Source organism: Protopterus annectens, chromosome 3.part1, assembly GCF_019279795.1.
Source record: "Protopterus annectens isolate FY-2018-M chromosome 3.part1, PAN1.0, whole genome shotgun sequence".
NCBI classification, from domain to species: domain Eukaryota; kingdom Metazoa; phylum Chordata; order Ceratodontiformes; family Protopteridae; genus Protopterus; species Protopterus annectens.
In genome coordinates this window covers 161,201,799-161,220,921 of record NC_056732.1, presented here as the reverse complement: position 1 = coordinate 161,220,921, position 19,123 = coordinate 161,201,799, and the positions used below count along the sequence as shown (strand labels likewise).

Sequence of the window (19,123 nt, the reverse complement as noted above, 5' to 3'; positions counted from 1 at the left end):
GATTATTTGGCACAATACTATGTATACCTTATTAAGGGCACTGAAGATTTATGGCAGTTACAAAAAAGTAGCAGTGTGTTTCACCAAACTACATGGAGTAATAAAAACAAAGGCATTGCCTGAACTTACTTGTGTAGGATGTTTTCCTACGTTATTTCTATTGCAGACCTACACATGCAGCAATCTGATCCAACAGCTACTTTCTCTGTAGATGTAAGACATCCAGTGACTACCCCATAAATTCTTTACATTTCCAACCGACTTTTAAATTTACCACTCAGTTTTACACAAAGCCTATGCTTTTCAAGTCAAAGTTAGGGAAGTGCTTTCTACAAAGCAGAATTTATCAAATGATGGTTATGAGTTTTACACAGCAATTATGTTTTGCCTGATAAGAACCTTTTTAGAGCAAAAACTTATGTATACGTGCAAACATTTGACTAAAGATATTAATTTACCTTTCTTTAATAGACATTGATTTGCTGGGTGAGACGTCAGAAATGTCTTCAGCATGCAGCTGGCTTTCCACTGCTGAAATGAGTTCAGAGTCAGTCCTATAATGAAGCTCTTCAGTCTCTTCGAAAGAATGTTGCCTTGAGGACACACAAATTGATGTCTGAGGCAGCTCTGGTGTTGCTATTGTGTCAGGCTTCACTCCATGAGTAGGTTCCCCAGACTCTGCTTGGCAGGAAAAGCATAACATTTAACACTTACTGTCATAAATAATGTAGAGTCATTACAAACACTGAAGCATAATCTAGAAGGCTGCACCGATAATTTACCAGTTGTAGACAGCAAGCTGAGTGTACTTGTTTATGGAAACAAAAAAGTATCAACATTTTTAGAACACACACACACACACACACACACAGAACTAGGACACATCATCTTCTCTGTATCAGCATAGAAAGAACGCAGTACCTCAGCTGTCAAGGACTTCATACCGTCTACCAGTACAGTATTCAGCACTTTTAAAGCTTCAGCTATGGTACTACTGTACAAACACAGAACTCAGCAGGGTCCAGATGATAAGGGGCACTACTTATCTGTAACAGCGTGAACTTCTGCAGGAAAGCAGACATGCCTACTCCCTCCAAACAAGGAAATCAGCTCGTCGTAACAAATTCAAGCTACAGACCATTTCACCAACTGAGGAAATAGCTTTCCTCTTTCCATTTTCTGTCATGTCAAGTTTTTGGTTGATATTAAACTTCAGAAAAGTGAAGCAGAACAAGCAGGAAAATACATGCATATTATACATCATGTGCTGTAGAAAGCTTAAAAAACAACAAAAAAATGTAAGATCACGTAAATTCAAGCCTGACTACCAAGTTGCTCATGAAATTCAAGATTTACAGGTTTAACCAATAAAATAGTATTGGGGGAGGGGGGCTCAATGGTCTCCATATGAACAACACTTCAGAAAATCCGTCCTTTGTCCTTATGGAAAATATTTCCAGCTTTTCCCATACAAGTCAGTGCCATCTTTCAAGGCACGTGATGAAGACTAGCATACTCTGAGAAACTTTTTAATTTACAAACATACATGGTCATTAAGATAAAGTTTTAATGCCATGAATGCCATTACAATAACTTTGCTGAGCTGATCAGTTACTTAAGTTCTCTTCTCGTTTCTTCTATTAAGCTAAATATAACAGCATTACAAATACAGAATTTGGGCAACTACAGTCTAGGGCTCTGCTGCTGATAATAGACTGTTTTCTTTGGGACTGACCAAAAAAACATAACTAGTGTCTGTTTGTATACTACCAAACACACACAATGTGGTAGTGGTGGTCTGTGTGCATATTATAATTATAAAGCTAGAAATTGTAAGGGATATACGCATTTCAGACACAGCTGAGAAACCTACCTGGCATAATTGTCTTACTTTTCCCACTGTCCAATTCAAATATTTCAGGAAGAAACTGCTGCTCCGTATACTTCTTTTCCAGTAGGACTCCTTCAGATGTAGCAAAATCTCTTCCATCAGCTGCATGGATTAGAGACTGTGGGCTGAACTGTTCCCTGCTGTTTCTGCTTTGAACTGTATGCTTTAACTCCCTGTTGTCCACTACTTTCTCACTCAAAACATGATGGGAATAAACTGCTTCAATCTCACCAAGGCTGCGCTTTCTTAAGCTGTTGCTTCCGTGTCTCAGAATTCCTCTTGTTTGTTCTTCCTTACACTCTGTAACTGCATGTTCCTTGGAAATACCTTTGAAATCTGTTTTATCCAGAGAAAGACGATGAGGCTCCCACACTTGTAAACTTCGAATGGCCACATCCTCGTGTGCTAATGAAGAGGACTGTACTGAGGTAGCTCTATCAGTAATGCATGAGAGGGTGCCTTCAGTGCTTGGCAAACTGCCAATATGCAAATCTCCAGCAACTGGGGTTGAGACACTGGACACTGTTGTAGTAACAGACTTTACAGCTGTAGGTGATAATGAAGGAACTTTTCCTCCTCCAGTCTGAATCTGAAAAAAGTTGCAAGGAATTAGAAAATGCATAAATTTGACAGGCTTCAACATGCAACACAAATGCATTACAGATCTTTTTATGAATATATTGCTAGATATCCTGCTTGACATATAATAGGCAAGAGCATTCAAAAGCAATACAATTATCAACTCTGACTAAAAGACTTCACTTCTGAAGCATTAACAGCCTCCTAGGCAATGCATTGCCTATGCTGTCACCAAGGGTAACATTTTTCTAATTATTTTACAAATTCATTTAAATTACAAGCCTTAAAGGGATTGTAGTTTCCAAATGCAGGGATACAGCCTCATCTCCTGAGTCAGTTTTAAACTGGCTAACAATACACTGGATGCTGCAAATCACAAAACAGCAACTGAACTGTCATTTCTATAATTTTAATGTGGTTTCCTTAAGTCTACCAGAAGTATACTCTGCCTCAATGGTAAGTACACAAATAACACGATAACTGCTACACAGAAAGCACAGACAGACTGCAGTAAAAGTGAAGTATGGTCAGCCGCAAGCTCCTTCCATAAAAGATGCATGGGACAGTGTTAATTACACAGTTCTAGTGACTCATTCATTTTTCTGATACAAGAATACAAATACAAAACTGCATTTTTAAAAACATATAACATAGAACATTTGATACATTTAAACAATTTGTGAAAGATTCTTCGGTATTATAAGGTGATTTAGCTAAATTTCTCAAAAGGCACCAATTGACTGTCTACTAAAGCAGTTTTAATTACAATACCAGAAATATCTAGGCGAAAAGAATAAAACAGCACGTCTAAGCACTAAAGCAAGGAAATGGGTGAACCATGTCAGCAGTTTTAACAGAGTAACTTCAATGTGGCTGTGTGAGGTGACGCTCATGACCCAACTAGACATCCTTGGAAAAAGGCTAAGAAGTGGGGCAAGGTAGTGTCTGACAGGTTGACAGTATGGCCCATGCTAACAATAAAGGGAGTGAGTAAGCAAGTGCAGCTGCTTAACTGATTAAATAGTGATTCAGACACATTTCTCCCTCATCAACAGATAAGAGGTTATTTTAGCATTTTAAAGTACTATGTCAAAATGCACTTGAGTACCAAATAAAGGAACAGTGCTTCTACTTATTAATTCAGGATGGAATTACAACAAAGAATGGTTCAGCACAAGTAAAAGGGTAAACAGAATAGGACCATTCAGAGGGAATGGAATGCAACAGCAACCATTCATTTCATTACTGGCAGGTAACATCACAGCTCTTGCTGACATAAAACAAAATAAAATAAGTAATCAAGGGCAGTCGGTTAGAAGTTAGAAGGCAGTGTGTCCACACTTCTCCCAAGCTACTGGCTGAAAATGCTTCAAAAACACTTAAGTGCTACATCATAATCCTTTAAGTACCATGTAAAACACAAACCCACTTTTGATTGTCAACTCCCATAGCTGAAAAAAATAAAGCTTAAGTAATTTGTTCTACGTGTGATTTTGGAAATGGAGTGTAAGCAAGCCATGCTTGATACTGATTTTATTTTATTTTTTTTTTTTTTTACCATCTGGCAAAGTCCGACTGAGCAGCAAATGCCTCTCTTCAGTAGAGACCTGGGAAGAAAAGGTCCAAAATATAATTACTTGCTTTACCTCATTTAATATTCAGCAGAAGCAATTTACAAGGTAAGTATCATGGCAAACTCCACTACACTTTTACTCAACGTATCATGATTAAAATTAGCCAAATGTAGTTAATTATAAGGTTTAACAATTTCAAGGATATGTATTAATATGACTGCATTAAGAGCGAGAAGCACCGTATGATTGTAATTCACAGTCAAAGGCAGTAGGGTAGAAGAAATCATCTAGTTACTAAGATAATAATGATATAGTAAGTGATAAGCTGACAGTGGTTTTAACTCAGAATCAATAATTACATGGCAGAAAAAAGTTGAAAAGCTGGGTGTATTATATGAATTAAGAGTTGAGACGCACACTAAGACATCATTAGAGGTCTATAAAAAGCAACGGAAGGATTGTATAGAGAGTAAAAAAAAGCTCATTTTTTTACATTGTCCCAAGATGAGGGGTACCTTTAAGATAAGGCCAAGAGTGAAAAAAACAAAGGCATGCAAGACTGTTACTGCATATCACCCAGTGCAAATCTTACAAAAGACACATTTTTCCTGAAAGTTCTCACAGTGAGACCAGGAGAAATTTCCTTTTCAATAGAATACAAATTTGAAGGAATAAGAAAACAGGATGCAGATGGAAGATGATGCTAAAAAGGGCAAACGATATTACAATTTTCTGCCTAAAACAGTAGAAATAGAAGTGAAGCCTTTATTAGCAGAGCCTTTATTAAATTTTAACTTAAGACATAATGAAACATACATTAACAAAAAAGAAAACAAACCATACTGACATACATTAACATATATCTTTTCATTGTAACTTTCATCAGTCCAGCATTACATAGCTTGCTGAACTCCTGCCTTCCCTTAAACCTCACTATTGTTTTTTCTGAACATTATTCTGATTGTATTGTTCACACAATTTCTATTTGTTTCTAGGTAGTTTGCTCCTTCCCTTTTCTAAAGATCGATCCTCCACTTCTTTTATCTGTTTTACAATATCCAGTACTTACTCCAAACACTGTTGGTTTATACTTGGATTTCCATTTTCTAGTAACTACTTTTTGGCAGATAATAGACAAACTTGATAAGGCTTTACAATGTCTAGTAATTCAGATCCTGTGCCCCAGTTCAGAGGAATCATTGCCTTACTTACAGCAATTTTCTCACCCAATATTTCTGACAGAGTACTCTGTAGGGAATTTTTAAAATCTGCCAACTCATTACACATTCAAAACATATGTTCCCTGTTATCTCTCATCACATCACACCTCCAGCATTTGCTATCTACCCAAGAAAAAATGTTTTAAGTCTGCATGGGGTACAAAATACCTTTGCAAATACTCCCAAGTAAAGATCCTAAACCTTGGCAGAGCAGCATTTTGATGTAACGACACTTATGCACACAGACAGCAGTTAGAAGGGTTCACACAGGAAAAAAAATTATAGATGCTACTTTATTAGATTGCTTTAACATTCACAAATCTGGCAAGCTTTAGTACTTACCAAGGATCTAAGCAGTGACTTCCAGGATGGCTGCACACTGATCGACAGCTTAATTTCAGCTCTCCCATGTGAGAAAAGACACTGAGAAATAAGGGATAATAATTTTGCCAGAATGAGTACAATTTAGTAACGGTACACTGTCACCTCACAGTTAGATGTTGCCCGTTCGATTCTCAGTTAAAGCGTCTTCTGTGTGGCGACATGCGTGAATGGGTGTTCCTTCATTGAAGGTTGTGCGTTAGGCCCGGCAAGCCAGCATGTAAAAATCTAATGGCAATCATTAGCGAACCGGAGTTCCGCTGTGGCGACCCCTAACCGGGAAAAGCCAAAAGACACAAACAAACACTGCCTGGAAGCTAGCAGAGAAGAAATTTAGAGAACCTGAAAGAAAATCAACTAGAAAATAAGAGGAAACACTGACTGGGGTATATCAGCTGTTCAGCAAAAAGATGCTAAAGCTTCAGCTTTGGAACAAGAGACAGCATCATGTAATTTAGGAAGATACAATAAAGCAAATGCACTTAGAAGTGATTAAAATAAATGAAGCATTGAAGAAATGTATCAACTCAAATGACAAAAGTCTGAAAAAATAGAACCTTTAACTAGCCATTCAGATGAACAGATACAACTGCAAAAATCTGAGGCTGAAATGAAGAAAAGGCTGGCAGAGTATGGCAGTTCTTAAGAAGAGCTGCTTCAAAGAATTATAGAGTTAGACTACCAATCATGCAGAGAAAACCTGAGATTTTCTGCTGTACCACAGAAACTGGAAGGAACAGACTATATTAATTTTCTAAAATCACAAACAACTTGACTGGTATTCCATAACAGGACTGGTCAACTGGAAGGGTGCATTGAGTGCACGCTCCAAACCTTGCCATAGAAAGCAGCCAAAACCTGCTTAAATAAAGATGCAATCATACCAGCAGAAAAACTGTGGCAGCAGAAAAAAGTATTAAAAATTGGAGACAACAGAGTGTTTGCTAAAAATGATTATTCACTGTACAGCAGGCAGAAGAAATGAAACTTTATCCCAGCAATTAGGGAATGTAGAAAGAAAGGTGCAAGTTTCAAGCTGCTCCGTCCAGCTGTTTATCAGAATATTCTTTCTTGCAGGATCAAAGAGATGGTTTGATGCAGAACAAAATAAGCAGGAAATACAAACGTTTATCCAACAAAAGTGAGCCATTAAACATTGTAGGGGACTATTGCTTCTCATTTTTCTGAAATGAAAGCTTAAACAGAGACTTTGCCAGTGAAACATGTTCCAAAGGAAAATGTTTGAGAGCGAGAAAAAAAAAGCACTAGAAGTATCAGAGTACCTTGGACGTGAACCAGAATTTGGTCTTGGGAGATGGAGATGAACAGGAAGCCCAGCAACACTGCAATTACTGAGTAATCGTGATATTATAAAGCATTAATCAGATTTGTGAAATATGGCTTTGCAAGAAAAAGTGCATGAGAAAGACTGGACTTTTGTTGACTTGTGGGTGGACTGTAAAGCATACACGCCACTTTATGTCACTAATATTTCTAATGCCACTAAAATAAAAAAGTAAACATTTTTGTTCTTAGCAGTACTTGTATACAATAGTTAGAGATATAAGCTGCATGGTAGTAAAGCAGTTTTGTGAAGTATGTAGTTTGGTATTTTAAATGTGGGGGGAGTCTTTTCATTGATGACTGTAGGTGATGAAGATATTAAAGTAAACGAGTATGTTTTAGTTGCAAGAAATATAGGCTTTAAATGTTACATGGGAAGAAAAGCTGGACAAAGGCAAGTTTAAGTTAGTACGCTCTGATCAAGGGCTGCTTGGGTGGGTTGTAAAAATGGACTTAACATGTGTAGAATCAAGATGTTTTCTCTTATTTTTGCAAGGTAAATGGCTTGATTAATGCCCTTGGCTTAATCTATGAACAAGTGCTGTTTTTGTAAAAAGGCTTAAAAATAACAAAATTATGAAAGCCATGAGAAGTGATAAGTTTCTTGCTTACACAAAGATATTAGCTTGTTTTTTTCCATTAGCAAATGTTTAGTGACAGCCAAGTTGTCTGCAGCTGAAGGCAGTTGTACATTTTGATCTGCTCGGGCTCAAATTGAGAAAATATTCCTTCATGCACATGTAGAGCTGTTAGCTGCCCCCCCTTCATTGCTGACTAAATTGCCATGAAGACAGGCTGTCAGCATGTGCAAACAATTAAGAGTGCTAAGCGTTTTAATGAGGAAAATTCAAATTTTAAAGGTCCAAGGGCAAGCAGTCCAGTGAAAAATTAAAATATGAAATTACTGAAAGTGAATATGAAATAGCAGCCTTAATTTAATAGAACAGTGTATAATTCAGTTTTATTTAAAGATAGCCAGTGCACTTTTTCTTAAGGCTAAAAATTAAGGTTTCCCGAAAGCATATAAGCTGTTTTTCAAATCAGAGAGGGGAAAATACATAAGTATAGACACCAATCAGTATAAATGGAAGCATAAGATACAACATGCACTTTAGCATAGGCAACTTTAATTTTAGGTTAGGTAATGCGTGTGGGTGCAACCGTCAATTTGGAACAACTGCTCCTAGCTGGAGAGTTGAACTTCATTTTTTTGTACATGTACACAACTTTGCATGTTCATTCTAAGTTAATAGGTTATGGGGGTAGTCTGAAAAATATATTTAGCTTTTGTTTGAGGATTTTCATTAAAAAGTCTTGAAAATGTGACAGGTTCAAATAGAGATGACAAACTGTATAAAAGATCAGCCTGCCAAGCATCAGTGTGTGCATGTAATACAAACACTGGAAATACATATAAAATATGCCATGTATAATAGGTAGGAACAATAACTTCTTATAATGGATACGATGTCCATATTATCTTGGAATGTAAATGGCCTCTCAGGTATAGATAAGAGGAAAGAATATCAAAAAATGCAGAATGCAAACAGCAGTGCTGCAGGAGATGCATTTGGAAAGAAATAAGCATGTGAATTTGATAAAGAAAGAATTCCAGGATGGATATTCAGCAGAATATCAGGGGCAAAGGAAAAGAAAAGTAATTATACCAACTATTAGAGAAGCTCCAATGGTGATACAAGAGGGGAAGATGATAATGGTACATTTGTGGCAGTAAGGGGCTACTAGCAAGGGAAGGAGGATTACACACTGGCATGTATTTATATTCCACCATAAACTGCTATTATACAACGTAAGACATTTTTGGTTGAATTAAACAGCTTTCAGCAGAGAATGTTAGTTATAGTGGGGACTAGAACTTTATTAGCAACTGTCAGGATGGAACTGGGAAACTTAGAGAAGGGGAAATATAACAAAGTAGGGTAGATTTCTTAAGAAATTTATAAAATATATTTGATATTGAAGACACGAGTTCAGTAGCAGGAAAGAATTTACATATTCCTCAAGGTACAATATCTGATCTAGACTACACAAACTATATTTCACAGGAACATTTGAATTTAATTGAAAGCTTTGACACATCAAATAACTGTTTCAGATCATGCACCAATAAAAACTAAGATAAAAATGCAGGGTAGAGAGATTTTGACACTGGCTCATTCCCACCTACCTCATAAAAATTAGCCGCGGTGGTACAGCTGTTGCATTGTTGCCTCACAGCAAGAGCTTCTCCCGTTCGATTCTCAGCTAGTGTGCGGGAGTGCCTTCTGTGTGGAGTCTGCATGTCCTCCCTGCGGTCGAGTGGCCTCCGAAAGACATGCGTGAATGGGCGTGCCTTTGCTGAAGGTTGGGCGTCGGGCTGGCAACTAGGCACCATAAAAATCTACTTCCAATCATTAGCGGACCGGAGTTCCGCTGTGGCGACCCCTTACCGGGAAAAGCCGAAAAGACAAACAGTAGTGTAAATTGTTCATTATTAGGGAAGACAGAAATTTCTTCAGAAATTCTATCTAGTAAGTGGGATAAAATAAAAATGGAGTTTAAAAATAGGGTAGCAATAAAAGAGAGAGAGATGGTTAAGATCTAATAGAAATTAGACGGGCTGACAAATGTTAAAATGTTGCAGAATAAGGGGAATCTCACAAAGCAAGAAGAGGTGCAGCTGAAGAGTGCTAAACAGAAAATATGGGAGTACTTGGATAATATGGATGAGTTTAGAAATATTCCTGTTAAAAATATTTTTGATAATGACTCCAACGCGCATCTTTTAGCACAGTGACTTAGGTAACAGAAAGTAGTAAGGGTTGCCACCAAACTTAAGGAGCTTATAACAAGAAAAATAACCAGTGATCTTGTAGATGTACTAAAGATATTTTGGAAAATTTATAAAAATTTGTATTAAGCAGAGAAATGTGGAAATCAAGTAAGAGAACAAATGGAAGACTTAATTATGCCAAGGTTAGATGTAGATGAGCCTCAACAATTAATAGTTAAGATAGGAGGAGATGAGATAAAAACAGTAGAAGAGGCCAAGAATTTATTTGGACTGCAGGCTAGAGATTAGCTTCCCTATCACATACTGATATCAGAATGTAGGCAAAGAGAAAGAAATATGGGAATCTTAAGTGAGACAAGCACCGGTAGAGTTAGGAATTTTATACCCCAAGTAGACTCCAGAGAATTTTTCCTTAGGTAGATACTAAATGTTGGAGGTGTGATGGGGAAGAAAGAGTTAATTGGGAACATTTTCTGGCAGTGTAATGAGTTGGCAGGCTACTCTGACAGAGATACTGGGTGAGGAAATTGGTGTAACTAAGGAAATTAGTTTTGAGCTATGATACAGAATCTAAATTGCCTAGACATAGTTAGGCCTCGCTGAGTTTAATTATAGTGGCTGCCAAAAAACAATTACTAGAAAATGGAAATCAAAGTCTTAACCAATTGTACTAGAAGTGGTGAATATTGTAAGAGATAAAACAACTGGAACTGGGATCTTCAGAAAAGGGGAGGAGCAAATTACATACAAAAGAGTGGGAACTGAGGGAATAATACATGCAGAGGAGGAGGAATGAGGTTTAAAAGAAGTCAGGATTTAAATGAGTTATGTAAAGTTTGACTAACAATAACTGGATAGATTATAAGTGAGGTATAATGTTTGCAAATAAAATTATTTATACAACTGTATGATTTCCTAAGTCATAGGTGATAATTTAATAAACATGTTTCTTAAAAAAAGGTTAATTAGAAGGATGTATGAAGGACCCAAGACAAAAATTAAAGCGGGAGGATTCCTCTCTGATAAACTGGGTCTCAACAGAGAAACCAAGCAGGAGTGTCTTGCTTCCCCTTTGCTGTTTGCTTTATATTTAGAGCCATTGACAACGAAAATAAGGGACTCGGAAAGTCAAAGATAACTGGTACGATAAAAAAAGGCTTTATTTGCAGATATCTTGTGCCCGATAAATCTGGAAAAGGACATTTCAGTGTTGTTGAAAATTTTGAGAACGTTTCAAGTCTCTCTCTCTCTCTATATATATATATAAATATATATATATATATATATATATATATAAATTTATTTTATGTAAGAATGAGTTCTGGTAAACTATGTCAAGTATCTATGGGTCAGACAAGCAAGAACAGATTCCCTCACTAAAGGTCCACCACCCAAAACAGTCCAAATATATAACGTATAAGAGAGAGGAGTCGGACCACCAGGCTGTACTCCACTTTTAATAAAAGTAAAAATAAAAACACATGAGCTCTTTCGGGTCTGACAACTGCAAGCTGAGGCAATCACTGAATCCCCCAATGATGCAGATATCCTTCGGGGGGGGGGTCTAGCTCAGACAAATGATTGGTGCCAGAACCATGGCTTAAAATTACATGCAGAAAAATGCATCATCATACCCCTTTGGGAAGTCAAATACGCCTGCAAACTACATCATCAATAACACACCCCTAAGAGTAGACTCAGGAGGTGACAGATCCAAGTACACAGAGAGTAGCCTGAACTTTGACTGCCATATGTCCACAGGGGTGAGGAAGTCCTTCTATGTGGCACAACTTAGAAGTAAAGGTATTGCATCCAGATCCAATGAAATTACAGTCCCGCTGTACTCAGCCCTCATTAGACCAATAATAGAGCACATTGCACCATTTGGCTTGTACTTGACTAGGCACTTGCATCAGCTGGAGCGACCTCAGAGGTTCCTCAAATAAAATACAGGGTGAACCAAAGCTGCTACACACATCCACAAGTCAAACAGCATGATGGTCACCTGATCTACAGATCTAAACTTATGTCAGTGATTCAGACAAACCATGCTGGAGAGACAGATGTGGCTCTGAGATTGCGCCTTCTTTTGGAACAGGCTTACTATTCACAGAGAGCCCTTACCTGGCCATCTACAAATGCAATATGGATCAATGGATAGTGAATCACAAATTCTTACCTGGGGCAACGCCCTCCCTTATGATCAGGGGCAATCTGTAAGATACTCAAGGCATAGGCACAAATCCATGCTTATCCTCTTGTCCCTTGGAGTCATATATTGGGCAAAATCATGTTACATCGACTAATCTTCTAAGGGCTCTTAAGCAGTTAGCCTAGTAATCTCCTATGAACCTATAAGAATCCAGGAAGCTGAGTGAATTTTTAACAATTTTATTTATTCATCATAACACGTTCCAACATGAGTTCAGATAAATCAATGATAAAAATCCACTGTCATCTTTAAACATTCAACATTTTCCTTATAATTTCAGTATTATTCTTTATATCATGGCTTCGTAGTTTTTCAGTACTCCCTGACCCTCCAATATTATACATTATCCTGACCACTGTTTTATATGCATCAATCCCAAACACATTTCTATGTTATTAACTTTCTTCCTGCATTAAAGATCCCACCACCAATTCTTTAATTTCTTTTACAACACTAACTGGCTTAGACTTCAATTTCCATTTTCTCATTATTGTTTTTTTCTGGTTGCTAACATTACATTTAAAAGGTCTTACTATGTTGTGGCACTTCTAATCCTAAACACAGACAGAAAAATTTAATTTGTTCTTCACAACATTTCTATCAAAACATTCTGTAAGGAGACTTCAGAATCAATCAACCCTATGCATTCATCAAATACAACTTTGCAATTTCCACTCTTCCACTTCACATCTCTGACACGTGCGCCCAAACTTAGGGAAAGAGCCTTTGAAGTCTATATGGTATATAAAATACCTGTGTAAGCATTTCCACATAAGCATCTTGAACCAACTGGACAGTTTAATACCAAAGTGTCCTACAAATTTCTTCCCATTATGCCTTCATAAATTTTCTTTTTCTAGTCTTTTCAAAGATCCTCTGATTCATATTATCAAGCAAAATATTAAATGTTCTTGTTCTGCTTTTTAACTCTTTCAATGACAGCATCCACTAGAAACACCATTGGAATTGGTCCTTCATTTATTATTCCTCTCTCCATTCTCTGTCTAAACATTGTTGTCAGTTCCCAATATGGGAGTCAACTCCTATACTGCATAAATACGTAACCAGAATACAATGAAATTAAAACTTTGCAATTCTATTTTTCTTTCTTTAAATGTTCCACTTATCGTACATCTTCCTCCTGATCTTCACCCTCTCTCTCACAGTGCCAGCAGGTGGTTGGAATCAAAGTTTCTTCCGATTTGTCTGTTCAGTTTCTAGGCTTCTCTCTTTCATACATTTTCTTTAAAATGCTAGGAATAGTTTGACTGGCACAGCTTTTCCCTTGCCTCATTTACTGGTTCATAGGTTAGTGGTGGAAAGTTAAGATGCATTCCCCAGGTTAAAGAGTTCTCTCTTCCACTACCTGCTGGGATTCATGTAGATCTTCAACCCACCAGCATATTTCTCAACCTCTTGGCTCGAGAAATCTGAACAAAGTCTAAAATAATACTGGGTGGGGGGGGGGGGCAGAAATACGGACATATTTCAAATGCTGCTCTTGCATATTTAGAAAGTAGTTAGACTAACAGGATTTGTGTTGTGTATTTTCTGAAAGACATGAAGTCTGAAACTCAAATGTATTTCATTATTCAGTGATTAAAATTCTCAGAGATTTGCCAACAAACCAAAGTTTTATGAAAACACCAAACATAGGGGTAAAAAATCTGGATATTGTGAAAAATCGGGACAGTTGTGAGGTATTGCCCACCAGTGAAAAAAATATGAAAACTGCAGAATATAACAACTCATCCCTGCAGTAAAAGAATGCCATTAGGCTGGGCTGAGGTACTTTTGCCTGATGTACAAAGAATAGCCATTTTTCACACAAACTCTGTTGTCATCAATGTTGAATACCTTTCTCCTCTGGTAACATTTTTCTAGAGAGAGACTCCTTCTGTTAGTATATTTCTATATTCATCACAATAGGTCTCAGTGGTTTCCCTCTGATGTTCTTTCAAATAACAGTTCTTGCTGTGGGACACCAATGCAATTATTTGTGATCTCATAAAATGAATACAGCCCGTGGCTTGCAATTTCTTTGGGTTGGCAAAAGACCTCAGATTCTCTCACCATGCTCTATGTTCAAGTTTCATTGTTTTTTTTTTTTTTAAACAGCACCTACTGGGAAGCTTCATTCTCTGCCATTTTTTTCCTTTACACTAATCTCAGACTTCATCCCATCAATAAGTTCATCTGAATGTTCACCTAGCATCTTCTCTTTTTTTCCCCAACCTTTTATCATTTGGCTCAACATATTCTTCTAATGTCCTACTTATTTTGAAGACTTTTGGTTGATAGAAGCCATACCCTGCACCAAAGGTACACAATGGTCTGCTTCTGGATGATCAGCCACAAAGTCATTCACAACCAAATGTTTTACTACCATTTTTTCAATTACTTTTTCTTTGATTTTTCTGGTTCTATTCATTTTTGCCTTACAGGTACATGTGCTGTGATGAACGGAACACATGTCCACTGTGGGCACGCTCCGCTGGAGTATTTGTTGAAACACCATATTTTTCAGTTGTCAGTCATGGCTAGTGTCTTGAAGATATAGTGCTGAAAATAACAAGCTGATATTGGACTACACACAGTCAAATTAGCACTGCTAAGACCTTCTCCCAAACCATTTGTACATGTACATCATCACTGTAGTGTTGTATGCTGATATTGAATCAGCCTAGATAAAAACGGTCCTGAAAATCATGTAGTGCTTCTACTCTTGTGGTCATTTCTTTCAAGTTAATGTAAACAAATTTCTCCTTTGGAGACTAGTATTACTATAACAACACATTTTTAAAGTAGGCTTCCCAGCATAATCCAATGAGTTTGCTGTCAAACACAGCTGAAGAGGAAACAGCACACATGGTATTCCTGCTTTCAAGTTGTGGGACTCAAATCCTGCTACCAAAGAAATTACATCTTTACTGAATTTAGTACAGCAGTAACAATTTTAAGACTCTGATGTTTAAGTGCTGAATCCATACATTCTCAATACCCTATTAGATTTTCTCATGTAAAGCCCTGCACGAAGAGCCATGAAAAGGCAGAAAGTCATGTCTAGGAGTTCTGAGTTAGTGACCTGACGTTACTGCTGGTAACAATGAAACTACCGCCATGAATGGTTGTATATCTTGGGGTTTTCCTTGAGTCTAGGAAACTCTTACCTGGACTGTACATATCACTGCACCCATGCAAGTCTCTGCACAGGATGTAGATTGGACTTTTCGTAGTTTATAGTTATGTCAAGTGTTTGAAAGAGAGTTATCATTTGTAAATGTTAACAGCAGTCCACTAGTCTGAGCTGCTATAAAGTAGTCCTTCAACTACATAAGTAAATTTACCAGCTGCTTTCACTATTGTGCAAAACATACCGAAGCTAAGCAATTTGAAAAACAAATTCTGGGTTGGGTGTACACCATATGGGAAAGCTACAGATGGAAATGCACCACTTGGGACTGCATTTGTGTCCTTTGCAGATGTGAAGGTATGAATCTTCCCTGTCAAGAGCTAGAAAATATACTGCATATTCCAAGAAGAGTTGCATAGTTTTTAAATTTATCATTCTGAACTCTTTTTGCCACAGCAGAGCTGTTAAAATTTAGCAGGTTTAGTATGGGTATCCAAGTTTTGCCTTGCTCTGGGACCAGAAATTGACTGCAGTAAAATAACCACTGAATTGACTTAGTGCAATAACTGTTCCTTCAGATCTAAAACAGTCAAATTTTTACTTCATGACTATCTCCCTTATAATAGAAAAACTGGCATCTAAAGAATAGCCTTATGAAATATTTACAAAAACCTATCTGCCTGCACTAATATTCCCCTAGCTTGCCATGAAACAATAAAAAAATACCTCCCAGGTCATGGAATCTGGCTACAAAGATTTTCTTAGCTCTTGTTACACTGTTTTGTAAGACTGCAGGAGATGAGGATATTGGCTGCTTTCATTTGGAAGATTTTTCATAAGGCGCTGATTTGCTATAAAAATTTTTTGGGGGGATGTTTCAAGAGTAATGGGGGTGGAAGAAACAGATTTTGTTTTTTTCTTCCCACGGTTCTATTTTTTCTCTGTCTCTAGGTCTTCTAGATTATTACCTGCACATATTCCAAATCTCTTAGATATTACTGGTACAACTAGTACTTGCATCATGACATGTTCTGGGTATACCACAGTTCTTAACCAGGCAGATCATTTCAGTCCCCACATCAGGTGTACTCCTATCAGGTCAAGTTCTTCCTAGTTCAGTACTACTACTCACAGTGAAATCTCATTTCAGTAACCCAAAATACTGACAACACAGCTTAATAGGAAATATACAAAAACACTGAGCACAAACGCACAAAACACAATACTTTTTCTACAAGACGGTAAGTGCCCCATGTACCTCCCACAGTTTTGTTACATGCACAAGTGTAAAAAAAAAATATATATATATATATATATATATATATATACACACACACACACACACACACACACACATATAGTTTTCTAATGCATTTTGTTTTAAATAAATTTGTCAAATGAAATGCTAGTTTGAAAAGAGTGACTGGAGCAGTGGTATTTCAGAGATCCATCTTCTATGGCATTGTGTGATGTTGAGGTTGGTGTATTCAAGTTAGGAGGGGGTTGGAGGTGTGTGAGATGCATTCCCTATATTTGAGGGCAGGGGGCTTGTCCCCCTGGAAAAATATCTGCATTCCTTGAAGTGCTTTACTTCAATAATTATGCCCTTTAGTGTGATTTATATGGGAGAACAAAAAAGTGACATACATTGTCTATCTATAAATATATACACACACATCTACATATTTTAAGTGCATGTGTGGATAAGTGGTAGGGTGGGTGCATCAGCAGTGGTCAACAGCGCAAAAAATGGAACATAAAAAGTGTGTCAAACCACACACATTTCAGCAAAGGAAAAAAAACAATGAGCCACTAAAAATGAACACAAGACAAAACACCAACCTATCAAAACATTACATGCATAAAAAATATTTTTGCAAGGAGGCAAATCCTCCACACACAACCTTCTCCCATTCATTAGCCAAATTCCAGTTATTTTCTGATTTATTTACATCACATTTATGAATTCTTCCACCAACCGAGATTTCCTGTTTCAAAAGATGTGTGGGGAATTTCCATTTTTAAGTGGGGGAAATCAGTGTGTACTTACTACACTCCAAGCAGGTATGGTTTAGTAGCATGAAATAAACGTGCTCAGTTGTACTAAAAATTACATTTGATACTGACTAAAATATTTAAGCACAGCAATCACATTGTACTAGCTAAATGAATACCTGATACAGAGGTAAGATCCATTATCTTCATATAGGGTCCTACCCCTTATGTAAAACATGATGAACCCTAGGTTCTTCTATAATGTCTGTCACACTTGCCATCACATTCCAGTCATCCATATACATTATCATCCTCAAGATGTTTCCCTCATAATTGTATGACAATCTATACAAACTATTCTCTCGGGGTAAATACACATTATTAACCATAATGCACACTTGATTACCACATCATACATTTAGTAAAATATAAATCTTGCATAGGGGACAAGTTATTGAAATAAACAAGGTTACTCTTCCCTTTATTGCTCCAACAAATGAAGATGATCCCGATCCCCCCATAATCAATACCCCTTTATTAATGCATCAGGTTCGAAGAATATTTCTCAATATTTTAAATCATTAAAGCAAGTAAAGTCTATTTCTCTTGTTTGGATAAAGCCATTAACATTCCATATTATAAAACTCAAATATCCTTGGTGAAGCATCAGTTCTCTACCTCTCAATATATAATACAGTTTTTCCTCCCCTATCTTCGTACTCACCTCATATTCAAATATTTCAAATTAATTTACTCAAGACATTCAGTTTTAATAACTGTAACAGATTTATACAATGTTAACTACAGGACTAGCCACCCAGTGTGGTATGAACCTTGGCTCTCAGTGACTCACCGTTATAGTGACACCCAGACCTCATGTGAAAAATGGGAATAGGGGCTGTGGATGAAAGGATTTACAACTAAATACAAATGTACAATGAAAAACAACTTTCAAAAAAGTTAAACCAACCAAAATTCACTGTGACACCTGATCCCCTAACTCAATAAATAACCCAGACTTTTTTGTTGGCAAATGATAACATTTGCATGGCTCCTCTTCACCTGCATCCCTGGTTGCCCCATTCAAACCACCTATTTGAAACCCCTGTTCTAAAATCTGGGCCATCTTCACTTGGTCAGCTATCATTCTTTTTACTAACATGCCAAGCAAAATAGCTTAACTACATTAATATTTTAAAAATCAGTATATAAATTAGTTTTAATAGTTCATTCCAGCCAGTGCGGTGGTGTACAGGTATAAAGCCCTAACAATGACCTAAGGTAACCCAGGTTTGATTAGTGGTTCAGGCATCTGAAATGATGGCCAGGAAGAATGTGTGCCCATTCCTGGGGGTGAGAGCATTCGTCGAGGTGTTCCCTTTGGGTAGCCATGGTCCACTGACAGGGAGCAGCCATCGGACATAAAGATAAGGGAGGGGGATGAGGGTAAATCATTACAATCCCCCACGGTAGTAAGGATCACATGTTGGCACGGAACACTCCCTAATGATCCTCATAAGCACCAACCCTGGTACAGAAAGTCCAGGGGAGATTAGGAGGGTCTATATCAGAACCTCAAAGCTACACTTTATCGAACAGCAAGATGTCGACACAAAAACAGCGAAATCCTAAAAGCAAGAACGGCCACTTCCACAAATTTTTTCACAGGGAAATAATTTGCGTGGCTGACCAACAGCAAAACAAACTTTCAAACCCTAATCAAGTTGTTCATGCTTTTAGGATTTCACGGTTTGTGTCGACATCTTGGTGTTTGACAAACTGTAGTTTTGAGGTTCTAATATAGACCCGATTAGGAAGGGTAGGTAAATGCGATGTAGGATGAGGACCATCAGGACATGCTTATGGCTGGTTGTGTGGGATAAGGAAAATACATTTAAGAGTTCATTCCAATGGGATGTTTATTCCTTATTATTTCCTGCATAGTTCTTGGTCCTTCTCCTATCATACTACAAGTTCAGACCTAGGTAATGACACTTCCC

General features: G+C 37.3%; 1 protein-coding gene across 9 annotated transcripts in view; it reads right to left on the bottom strand.

Annotated features, from left to right (window-relative positions):
• SVIL (supervillin) overlaps positions 1-19,123 on the bottom strand; it is a gene marked incomplete in the record, with an annotated part of 2,930,183 nt that overhangs the window by 1,468,614 nt on the left and 1,442,446 nt on the right. For 8 of the 9 annotated variants that reach the window (XM_044066681.1, XM_044066680.1, XM_044066686.1 and 5 more), the window contains 2 exon segments: positions 459-681; positions 1,874-2,480. In XM_044066681.1, the coding sequence (XP_043922616.1) occupies positions 459-681; positions 1,874-2,480 (830 nt within the window). 9 annotated transcript variants of the gene reach the window in all.